Source organism: Haplochromis burtoni, unplaced genomic scaffold (assembly GCF_018398535.1).
Source record: "Haplochromis burtoni strain Fernald_Lab_line unplaced genomic scaffold, NCSU_Asbu1 Contig_75, whole genome shotgun sequence".
Classification (NCBI taxonomy): domain Eukaryota; kingdom Metazoa; phylum Chordata; class Actinopteri; order Cichliformes; family Cichlidae; genus Haplochromis; species Haplochromis burtoni.
In genome coordinates this window covers 1,787,954-1,800,529 of record NW_024582436.1, presented here as the reverse complement: position 1 = coordinate 1,800,529, position 12,576 = coordinate 1,787,954, and the positions used below count along the sequence as shown (strand labels likewise).

The 12,576-nt window shown below is 39.6% G+C and overlaps 1 protein-coding gene and 1 long non-coding RNA gene across 2 annotated transcripts; both read right to left on the bottom strand.

Moving 5' to 3' along the window:
• Window positions 1-1,364: 1,364 nt before the first annotated feature.
• On the bottom strand, window positions 1,365-3,254 carry LOC102298356. The gene is made up of 4 exons (XR_316595.2): window positions 3,240-3,254; window positions 2,703-2,930; window positions 2,350-2,439; window positions 1,365-1,995 (listed from the first exon to the last, which is right to left on the bottom strand). It is a non-coding gene; the product is annotated as an uncharacterized LOC102298356 (long non-coding RNA).
• A 1,222-nt stretch (window positions 3,255-4,476) lies between these two features.
• atp6ap2 (ATPase H+ transporting accessory protein 2) lies at window positions 4,477-9,690 on the bottom strand. The gene is made up of 9 exons (XM_005935102.3): window positions 9,553-9,690; window positions 6,935-7,065; window positions 6,697-6,825; window positions 6,509-6,604; window positions 6,278-6,415; window positions 6,118-6,171; window positions 5,867-6,016; window positions 5,657-5,776; window positions 4,477-5,340 (listed from the first exon to the last, which is right to left on the bottom strand). Exons 1-9 carry the CDS (start codon window positions 9,626-9,628, stop codon window positions 5,146-5,148), a joined length of 1,089 nt encoding a protein of 362 aa, XP_005935164.2. The 5' UTR covers window positions 9,629-9,690; the 3' UTR covers window positions 4,477-5,145.
• Between the last annotated feature and the right edge of the window lie 2,886 nt (window positions 9,691-12,576).

Below are 12,576 nucleotides of genomic sequence, written 5' to 3'. Positions count from 1 at the left end.
TGGCTGTCATGGGACATTATAGTGTTCCCTGAATGGAGCCAATAATGCTGCTATTTCTATCCTGTGCTTTTCCAGCTTGGAAAAGTCAAAAGGCCCAACACGAAAAAAAAAAGTAATTTTAAGGATTAAACTCGGATTTTCACTTCACCATTATTCCATCCATCCATTCACTTTATTCCACTTATCCAGGGGAACACCAAGCCATTCCCATGCCAGCCGAGAGATATAATTTCTCCGGCGTGTCCTGGGTCTGCCCCAGGGCCTCCTCCCAGTAGGACATACCCAGAACACCTCAGGCATGAGGCACCCAGGTGGCATCCCTGTCAGAACCACCTTAAGTGGCTCCTTTCGATGTGTAGGAGTAGTGGCTCTACTCTGAGTCCCTCCTGAATGGCCGAACTCATCACCCTATCTCTAAGGGAGAGGCCAACCAACATTTGGAGAAAGCTCATTTACGCTGCTTGTATCTGTAATCTAGTGCTAGGTGAGGGTAGGGATGTAGATCAACCGAAAATTGGAGGGGCTGATTCTCATTCCTGCCGCTTCACACTTTGCTGCGAACCAGTCCAGTGCAAACTGGAGGCCATCACCTGATGAATTCAACAGAACCACATCATCTGTGAAAAAAAGAGATGAGATTGTAAGACCACCCAAGTGGAAGTCTTCCACCACTTGGCTATGCCTAGAAATTCTGTCTATAAAAATTATGAACAGAATCGGTGACAAAGGGCAGCCCTGGCAGAGTCCCACTTATTACCGGCTGTGTGGCCCAAGCACTTGCAACAGTTGTAAAAGGAACGAATGGCCCATAGCAATGGACTTGATGGACAAGTCATCCCTCTCGTCCCCAGACTCTACTTCCTCCACGGAAGATGCGCCACTGGGATTAAGGTGATCCTTTAAATATCTCTTCCACAACCTGAAAAGATCCTCAGTCGAAGTCAGCAGTGCTCTACCTGCACTATACACAGTGCAAGTAGAGCACCGCTCCCCCTCCTGAGTTGCCTGACAATTTTGCCAGAAATTCTTGGAGACGGTCCGAAAACCTCTCCAAGCTCCTCCCCCACCTGCGTTTTTGCTTCAGCCACAGCCTTCAGCCATAATTGAAATAAAAAATAAATATATTTTCAAAAATGTAGAAATCAAACAGCAAAATTGTTTCTGAAAGCTGTAGAAAAATTTAAAAAAAAAACTCACTTAACTTAACTAACTCAGTGAAAGAACGGCCACTCACTCATTTATTACTAAAATAAAATAATTGAAGATTTCATTTTTTACATAGATATTTTCATTTTTCACAATTATTGTCAATGCATGTTTGCTGGTACATTCTTATTCCTTATATAAGAAAATATGACCACAAGAGCATTTTTATAATTTATTGATGTAACTGCAGAAACATCAGGCCAGCTCAGCCCCTGGAAAGAGGTTGGTGAGCCGGCCTTCAAACACTGCAGCAGATAAACTTCAGATTTTACTTACAGAGAACATGTTGACCTACCACTCACACTTGATAACATATGCAGACTTTTTTTAAAACAGATTTTGGGTAATGTTATTATAATGATATTTTCTATTAGCTATGCTAACTTCATGGTGTGGCAAGTCAAAATGTTTCAAGTAATAAAAATTTGACCACTGGGTACAACATACAACATGGACAGTGCTGGAATAATATTTCTTGTTTGTTTGATGTTTGCTTTTGTGTAAAAGAAAAATAACAATGTAGATCTTCACACATAAACTGTTTAGTGTATAAAATGAATGAGTACCCCCCAAAAATGAAATTAAATAAATAATCGATTATTTATTTTTATTGACTTGTCCATGGTCCTAGTGTCCAGCGTAGTCTTTAACGTCAGGAGCCACATTTCTGCACAGCTGTCTCTGATGACATCCCCGGCCCTGCTGCTTCTAAGACGCCTTCATCAGATCCTGGGCTCAGTGATGCAGCAGAGGCTTTTTCTCTCAACCCCTGACCCGCTCTCTTTCCAGCTAAGATGACAAGAGAAACACATGAGAGTCAGTGATATTTACAGTTTAATGCTCCTGCATAAATCTACACGCACACTGTCTTTACCGCTAATAACCCTAATCTCATGCTTAACGATGTAATGTCTTAAGAACTATGTTATATGTGCAGTTCACTGGTAAAAATAAGTGTTGCTTGTTTACTAAATTAATGTTTTGCATAAGTGTAAGACAAAAATGACTCATTAGAATGAAAAATAATAAATAGAGGCACAGTTCAGCTAACATTTAACGAAGATCTGCGACATCCACAGTCATAGACAGTTTGAACTTTTTTCCTGCTTGCAGTTTATTTCCATTAGTTGGTTATTATCTTACCTATAGCACTACATGGTGTCAGGATGGGCTTCTCCTGTTGCTCTCCTTCAGCGATGGAAGCCCGGATCCTTCTAACCACGTAGATGCTAGCTGCAATATGAAACAACAACACAACAAAACAACACGATTTTCTATGAGTATGAGTGTGCTTTGTGTAATGTTTTGTTTTGTTGAACATATTTGTCTATCTATACGTGTGTGTATATAAAATATATAATATATAAATATACAGTCAAGCCACATGTATACACTGTATATACAGTCACATAGATAGGTAGATCTTATTGTGGAAAAAATGTAAACACCGCGTGGACGCGAAACGGTTTAACAGGGATTTCAGAAAAGTCTCCTACCTTTTATTAGCAGTCACACCATCGTTTCTGTCCAGTGTCAATCTGTACTTTTCGTAAACTTCTCCGTAACAGGTACACACAGCTTCCTGTGTCCGCGAATGGTTATAAAAGCTCACAACCTACTACATATTGTGCCGGAGGCGGGGCTTCAAGAAACACTGCTTTCTGATTGGCTGAGCTGTTACGAAAGCTGAACATGTAATGAAGACGATGTGCGATGAGCAATACCTGTGCAGTGGTGACATAAGAATGATTATACAGAATTGGGGTTGACGTAACATTTACAGGATATCTAATAAAATATAATAATAATAATAATCTTTACTTATACAGCAACTTTCAAAACAGATTTTACAGATTTAATAGAACTACAAATTCAAAAAAAACTAAAAGGGTAGGCAGGCATTGAAGGGATGTCACCAAAAAGAATACAAATATAAACAAATACAAGCGAGTCTATTGAAATGAGCTTTAAGAAGCGATTTCCTCGGGTGGATCATTTTAAAGTTGAGGAGCCCTGATGGCAAAAGTAGTCACCTCTAGGTTTAACTCTTGATTTTGGAACAGCTGTAAGTGCTCTGAATGTGGATCCAAGACAACTCAGGCTGTATCCCAGTTCAGGGTCTGCAGCCTTAAAGGCCGCATTTTAAGGCCGATTACGTCACAGCGACGCGACGAAGACTGCTCGAAATTATTATTATTTTTTTAATATGAACTTTATTTAGAACAATAACAATGACAATCTCAAAGAGACAAGCGACATATTAAATCAATCAGAACAGAATCACATCTCCTATACACCACAATGAAATCGACAGTAACTGAAAGTAAACATACATACATACACACACATATATACATATATATGCATATACATATGCATACATACACATCCATATTCACACATCTACATAATAATAATATAAAAAGATGAAGACTGCTCGAAATGCGGCCCTCAAATGCGTCCTTCATTTCCCTGAATTTTAAGGGGGTGGCGGTGTAGACTTCGTGGCCCAACATATCCCAGAATGCATAGCGCGGCGGTGGGTGTGGATAATTTTGCTGAAAAAAAAACAGCGGATGAGGGGCCCCGAAGAGTAAACTTTAAGTAAGTACTGAATATTATGTGACTTATTTATGTGCAAATGTTTAATAACGAAGAACATTAAAACATTACTGTTGGCCACATGTCGGCAAAGTTATGTGACATTAGTGACGTTTGTACTAACTTGGTTTTGAAGCCTTTACTTTAAAATATACGCCGTTCAATAGCTGACCTTAATCTTACAGAGAATGATCAAAGTTCATGTAGAAACAAGCAAACAAATGAACAAAATATGTTCTCCTTCATTTCTGTCAAACAATGCTGTATGAAACGTTTCCAGCTGTTAGCATCTTGGTTGCTAGGCAACCTGGGCAGCGCGACGGAGGCTAGACCGTCCCATTTCACAAGCCTCGCACTTCCGGCCTTAGCGGTCTTTGAGTACGTGGCCCTTGTGGACCGTTAAGGCTGCGTACGTTAAGGCTGCAGACCCTGAATTGGGATACAGCCTCATGCTCATACGGGGTCAATAATTGTTAGCAGCTTGGGGCCAAATCCAGGAGACTTTTAAGTGGCCAGTAAAATATTAAAATAAATTCTAACATGTTCAGGAGGCCAATGCAGAGAACCCAGGAGAGTGGCGTTGTCTAGTAGATACTAGATAAAACCTTAATCAAGCTTCATAATTATGCACAGTGTGTGGTATATAGGAGTAAATAAAAATCAGGGTGATCCATTTAATAATTTATTGTCATTCACATATTGCAATTTACAGAGCTTCATTTATTCGAATCCAATCCTAACAAACAACATTTAGATCAAGTATTTGTGTCCCAACACATCTGTAATCTAGAATAGAAGCACGCTGAAGTCTACTTGACATCTTTTTACAAGAGCACAGCCGTTTCTCATACAGTTGCATTTGTATATTCAATATATACACATAAAATTTCATTTAACTTAAAACTGTTTCCCACAGAAAGAAAAGCACAACAATTTCACAGAGAAACCAGATGAATCTCATTCTTTCATATTACAATATATTTTTTACAACAACAACAACAACAAAAAACAACTTCAATCACCAAGAAAAACAGATGAGACACAGATAGTGAGGGGTTAAATTTATAAGGAACGCTGTGAGTTTATAGAGAGGAAGTTTCAGTTTGTTCTCCCAGGACATGAAGAACGATACCGCTGTAGATAAACTGAGGAGCCGCTAACGAAATGTTAATATTTTTGTAGGTTCTGCAGCCAGAGTTCTAAACAAAGACGTGAGTGGTATTACGGTCTTCCTCCCATCAGAGTCTCACAGTTTATTCACTAAATGAGACCTCACACAAAACACAAACATTCACTAGAGGGCTCTAAGGGGACAACAGGAGATTTGACAGGCAGGACTTAGTCCATCCTGATCTTCTGATTGGTCATCCTGTAGATGATGCTGTCGTAGCCCGGGTCCATGTTCCACAGGTTGTAAGCGATGGCGATGACAGCGAGTGCCAGAACGATCATGAGCCACAGCACGATGTTGAAGACCACGGCGTACTCGACGTCGTACTTGTGAGCCAGGTTGTAAAGGCTGCCTCGGTTACTCTGAAAAATGTTTGCAGTAGTCAAGAAATTTAAAACAGCTATTTGGAACTAGTTTAAAGTGTCAGTGTCCGCAGCTAAGAAACAAAACAAACTCAGAATCACCACACAGCTGAATGAACGCCTCTCGAAAAGAAAAGTAATTTTGCTGCTATTCTCTGCTACATGACGCAGACCTCTAAACTACATGTGTTACAGAAAATGTGCTTGAAATGTAAATAAACCCATTCTAATTTGGTACATTTATGTCATGTTCAGCAAGTATCTCCTCTGGCATATATATATATATATATTAAAAAGTAGGTTGACCCAGACTTACAATCTGTCTGGATTCCAGGATTGAGCGGGACTTCCTGGTTAAAGGAGCTTCAAAGGCCTTCACTGTAACGACCTCCACCACAGAGCTGTTGCCATAGAGACCATACACATCCTGCCCAAACTGAAATGAAAAAACAAAAACGCACACGGTTAAAATGTAGTTAAATTGTTAGCTGCAGAGGCGTATCGCTTCTTCAGATCTTCTTCTAACCTTCTGAAGGACAGAAGCGAGAAGGGCCGTGGCATCGCGGTACTGAGGGGAGTCTGGACCATAGAGCCGGCTCAGCTCCTCCAAGCCAGACAGCTCCAACGAGTACAGGTCAGGGGAGTGGTCCTTAGCCAAATGTCTGTGTCTCTGCAGCTACAGGAGGGAAAGAAAAGATTTGCGTCAAACACAACTCTTTTTTCCTTTTTTTTTTTGGTAAGTGGAAAGAATTGCTTCAGTCCGAGGGAACAACTCACCAGAGCGGTGATATCATGCAGTACTTGGACTTCAGACAGGAAGAGCAAATCGGCCTAACAAAAATAAGAATAAAAGGGTAAGAAAGGCAAAGGAAGGAATTTTGGTTAACTAAGGAGTAAGAATTAAGTCTTTTGGTTTTAAACGTGGCTAAAAACTGACCTCTGCATTTCTGCTGAGAGAGTTGAGGGGAAGAGAAGACAGCACTGAGCCATCCTGGGACAGACGGGCCCGGATCTGCTGCAACGTGACGGGTAAGTCCTCAAACACAGCATTGGCCTTGCCGAGCATATAGAGCCGCTGAAAGAAATGAAAGACAGGTCAAAGTAAATAACTAACAGTGCCTCAAGAGGGATGTCTCAGATAAGAAGTACATCAGCAGACTTTTATTACCTCCTCACTGGGGGCCAGCTGGAGGACTACAGGGGTGTCCTCAGCAAACAAAGAGTGTACAGTCTCTGCAACACTATCCATGGTGAATGGAACGGGCTGCAGAAAAGAAGATAGCACCCTCATATACAGGTCTACACTTCTATTTATACCAAGATAAAAAGCTGATGCACAAAAACGGTCATACTTACATTCTCCAGGGGATATGAGGCCACGCTCTGAGGCAGAGCCAGGCTATCCACTCCTCTCACCACAACAAGAACGTTGGCCCGGGGCCGCTGGAACAACGGACCAGCCTGGAGGCCTGGCCACAATAGATCCTGTGCAATTGGACACGCATAGTAGAGCTTAAGCTGGCGTAATTATGAGCTTAGTCTTCTTCTATAACACTAATAAAACTGTGGAGCATGAGTTGAAGTAACGAATCACCTCTTGAACTGAGAAGCCCATGGTTAAAGCCACAAGGTCTGGAATCTTCTCTCCAGAAACCGGCCAGTCACCTTTCTGGAAGGACACAAACTCTGGAGCCTGCAGCACAGTGAAGCTGTCTCCATGGACACCTGAGGGGAAAAACAGCAGGACTGTAAATCTAAGTGGAAAAGAATAGGGTACGGTTTTGTTTTTGTTTTTTAAAGTAAGACAAAAAAAAATATCACCACCTACAAATATAATTATTAGCTTAGCTTTCTTTTTGATCCCAATCACCACCAAACTTCAAACAAAACTAAAATAACCAGTGAAGTCACTATCTGTTGCCCGGTGCACTTTCTGTATCCAACTGATTGCCCAATTTTGTATTTTAAAACGTGGCCATTTTGCAATCACAAATTCCCACAAAAGGAATAAAAAGAAGCATCACATGGTAACATGCACAAGTTTTTGAAAGAATGGTACATGTACTACTTTTTCTGTGAATGATTAAAAAATTAAATTACAACGAATTTTGTCCAATTCTGTCCGGAAACTTCTTTTGCTCCTGTACTGAATACTGACTCAGTGAATACAGCATTACTTAAAATATTTACCATCTAGCAAGAACTTTAGCTATCACCCCTCAGGCTAGTTTAGTGAGTAAGATGATCCAGTCGGGTTACACAGGAATACTTTCTTGTATTGTACCATTTCTTTTACCTGTCACAGATACAGAGTGATTTTTTCAACATATTGACCATTAAGTCGTGAGTTCTCAGAATCGGCTCTTTGAGCACAAGAATGACAACATCACGGAGCGCAAGTATGGCGAAGCTCGCGGCTCTCCAACAGATTGCGAGACCAGTGTTGGACTGTAGAACTGCTTTGAAATTCATGAGCTGTTCGCACTAAAGTATTTCACAGCAGGGCAACCTGCACGTGGCGAATAAAGCCTTGATTGATTGATTGATTGATTGAAGTATCTGTTTCAAGGCTTCAGTAGCAGTAAATCTAGATCCTCTAGATCTATTAGCTACATATGAAAGCAAAACATTACAATATAATTATGAAAAGTGGGACATTACAATAAAATCAAAGCCAATTATGTTTACCAGGGTTAATGACTCCAAGTAAATGTCAGTTTTTCTTACCAAACCAAGAGGGCCAATATTTGTTAGTGTTAGAACCAGACTGACACATTCATGGCAGTAAACTGTTTTACATCTATAAATATCACATGTGATTCATAATGACATATTTCTTTTTTGCTGTTTTTCCAAAGAGGGCAGCATTGTGGCCTCACTGGTTTGTATCCAGCCTATGGAGTCTGCATGGGTTTGCAGATGGTTGCATGGTTTCTACAGTCAAACGACATGCACAGGTTTACACTAACTGTAGGCTCTAGTGTGTCTGTAGGTGTGAATGAGAGTTGTCTGTCTGCGCCTTAGCCCTGTGACAGACTGCAGACCTGTCCACCATGACAATATAGTGGCGACGCTTAGTTGGATATGCGTAATTAAAGAAATTACCTGTTTTGCATGACTCTGCCTTACTGTACCTACATTATAATCAATCCGGTCCTTCTTGGCCCCTGTGATTGCCATTTCTGCTACCCTACTGGTCAGATCTCTCTTGAAAAAGACATTTTTAATATACATGATAAATTTACCTGGACAAAGAGAGAATATATAAACTTCTACGTCTTCAACCTTGTGACAGGAATGTTCATTCTGGCTCAAAATGACTTGATATCATTCATTAGAGATATGTTTGACATATTATAGGTCAACACGTCATTTGCAACAGTTCAAATGTGGGCAATAATTTTTTGGCAGACAATCACTTTTTGGTACAATGGAAGTCCCAAGCCTGGATAAATGGGAGGCCTGGAACGGCATACAGTTTAAAAATCTCTGCAAATCCCTTAGGAATAAGGAAACAGTTAAAAGTATTTAAACAGTGATAAGGCGTTAACACTATAACGTTTACTGACTGTCAGCCCTGAGCTGCTGGAGGATGGCGCACAGTTTCTCACTGTTACAGCAAACACAAGAAGCAGCAGCCTGCTCAGTAACTATCGCCCCTCACCTTTCATGTGGATGAAGGAAGAACTCGTGACAGAGAGCTGATGGTGAATAAAGGGGAACCAGTGGCGTAGAGCATGTCACGTGACCACCCAGGCTTCTGTAAAATCGTAACCCTCTACCAGGAAGCCGTATATTTAGTACTTTCTTCATTTTTACATGACCTGGACGAATTTGTCAACCTCGTCCTTACGAATATTAACCACGTCCTCGTCGTCACTGGCAGATTTTAAGAAGCGACTGAGCTATAATCTCCGTTAGCAACAAGCTAACCCTATGGTCTTCCGCTTGATGATAGTCCAAAGCCGAACAATGATTCTCAGCATCCGCAGAGTTATTATTCCACTTTTCCTCGTTTATATTAGCACGGTCGTACGAGTCTGGCCACAGAAATATTACAATGAGTTAAACGGCAACGCTAACAATGTTCCGGGCTCGGCGAGCGACCTGCCATTCAGCGCATATAAGATACTTTACTATTACACGTAAATACGTGGGGGGGAAACACAACAACACGTCAGTAATGAAAACCTATTATTATGTATTTCTTACCGACTGTGAACAGACAGTAGAAGGTCAAAGTGACGGTAAAAACAGACTCCATCCTTCGCAAGATCTTCACAGACATCTCTCTCTCCTCTACAGCAGCGATCAGCTGACCTGCGTCTCGCTCTTGTAGGACTTCACGTGCGCTACCGCCGCCTGCTGGACTGGAGGGGAAACAACACTCGCTGACGACCAAACGTCGCTGTGATGTTTCTCCAAGGAGATTTTATTACATCGTAGTTATACTTCAACTAAACTTTACACCCTATATACACCTTAATCTTATCTAGTATTTGCTGTGCTTCTGTTTTACTGTATTTCGTTAGCAATTTTTGTTTTATATTGCTTTATGGATTTTATTGCGCTATTCTACTTCACTTGATTCTTTTCCCAATACCGAGCCACTACACAGCTCTTAGGATTCCCCTACGTGCTGAATTCCACGGTAACCTTGACTGTATTCATTTTATTGTTAGTGGTGTAGTCACTTTCTATGATCTACGCAACAAAAATAGTCATTGTCCTAAATTATCTTTCACTGCATGTGTTCTGCATCACCCATTCAAGCTCATTACAATAATTAGAAATAGAGTGTATATTTGAATAATATTTGTATTTTCATGCACTAATATCATTTTATTATTACACTAATATAGCACAAGGTTCAGTTACCTTTGTACAAAAATGCTTAGAAGAATTGTCCTTCAAGGAGCTAATATTTACTGTCTTACTTTAAGTACATTTTTGGAGCCGAGGTGTTCTGGGAATCCATCCTACCTGGAAAAACATCCTACCCAATGTTTCTGCGCACAAAACCAACGCCGAATTAACTCCAACACCGGTACTTTCATGTTTAATTGAGTAAAGAAGTTTCTTCAGTACTTCAGGGTTTACTGGAGTAAAGTTGTTTTGTTTGTTTGCTTTTAACACGGGTATCTGTACTTCAACTCAAGCAAGGAAGGTCTGCACTTTAGCCACCTGTGGTTAACACTGGGTCAACATTACAATGAAGTGAGTGCGATGAGGAAAAAACAAGTCACCCAGCATCTAAAAAATATGGTATAATAAGATTTTTTTTAAAGATAGAACAATATAAAATTAAACTCCACTAGAGACAGAAATAACGTTTAAAAAGTAACAAAAAATAAATATTCTTAAATTTACATGTTACATGAGGTGTCATGGTGGATTTGAGTAAAAGTAAGCATTCATTTTACTGGAATCCTCGAGTCGCTCCCTTCCTAAGTATCTCCTTCCATATAATTTTTTACCAGGCTAATTTCACCTCTTCCTTACGTTGTTGTTGGGATTCCCTCCTGCACTTCTCAATGGATGGTGCTAGCAAGAACAGCTTCCGGTGCCTATGAGACTGAGCTGTTGCTGGTACTACTGTTGCAGCTGAAGGCCCAACTAACATATTGCATGTTCATTTATCAAATTTTGCTGCATTTATTTTTAGTTTAATTTTCTTTTCTTACCGTTTCAGCTTCACCTTTTCGCCACTTCTGCGACACCACACTGTGTTGTAGTGTCCAGTTCAGCCATGTTTAAAGGTAAGGATTGCTCAATGATATTTAATAAACTGGAAATTTAGAGCTGACAAGTACGGAAGATACGGAAGAGGATAAGGGACATTGGAAAAGAAAAAAAGTGGGCACGTCTTCTTCTTTTTTTTCTTTTGACGAATTCTGAGGAAATAAAGTAAGAATTCTGAGATTAAAGTCAAAATTCTAAGAAAAAAAGTCAGAATTACGACTTTTTTCTCAGAATTCTGAGATTAAGGTCAGAACTTTGACGTTTTTCTCAGAATTTTGACTTGTGATTCTCAGGTGTCATTCTTTTCCCCACGCTGAGCCACTACAGCCAAATTCCACTTTAACCCCTTTACCAACTGGCCACCTAGCTGTAATAATAATAATAATAATAATAATGATGATGATGATGATGATGATGATGATGATTTCAACTTCTGTAACAACAGAATTCCTAAATTATGCAGTAAATTATTTATTTAAATTATTATTATTTGTTATTTTGCTTCACACCTGAAAGCTCAAGACTAAGAGGAAACACTGTGGTGCTGATGAATAATCTTATGTCATGGAGGGCATTCAGAGTAAAAATCTTTGTTAAACTACACATGCAGATCCATCTGCTGTGGTGACCTCTTGCAAGAAACTAGAATAAGTTTCTATTTTGCTTTGTTTTTTTCTATTTAATTGAGCTCTTTGGGGGATTTTTTATGTAATTAAGCTATACTGTTTTTCTACCCAGTTAAAGCTACTTTTTAATAACTATGTTGTTTTGATGAGTCAAAACTAGAATTTTCCATCCCAACCTTTGCCTTAAATAAAGCCTTTCTTATCCTATCTTTAAAAAACATATCCCCTGGAGGGCTTACAAGTTTTTGTGAGATATATGAGATTATTTACTCTGCTATAATTGTCTTGCTGGTGTATAAACAAAGGCCTTGTACACAAAAAAGTTTTTTAATGACTCGTATATCTGCAAACTAGAATTACTGTGGATAAAACTGTAAATTTGAGGGCATTAATAATATTTTTCATTTCCTCTGTAAATTAATAGTTAAATGATGAAACCAACAATATTTATAGCTACACAAAACAGTGCAATAACCATCCAGGTTTTTTTCTCTTTGTTCCTTTGAACATTATTATGATCATGGGAGAAATATGGTTTGTAAACAGACATAAACCCATAGACCACCACTATATGCTGACAATCAACAGTGATAAACAATAATCAGACACATAAAAAGCACGTGAATATACAGCATAGACAAAAACACACAGACACATAAAATAAAAGGCAGCAAATCGAGACAAAAATAGAAACGCTACTTAATGCTACTTTCGTTTTAAAACCAGCAGCAAACTTGCTGTAAAGTGCAGGTGTTGTGGTCTCCATTATGTTAGAGATTCAGTCTTTCAGGAATAAATGGAATCGAATGCACTTTGTCTTTATGTTTGGGAGAAGGTGTGTGCATGTGTGTGTGTGTGTGTGTGTGTG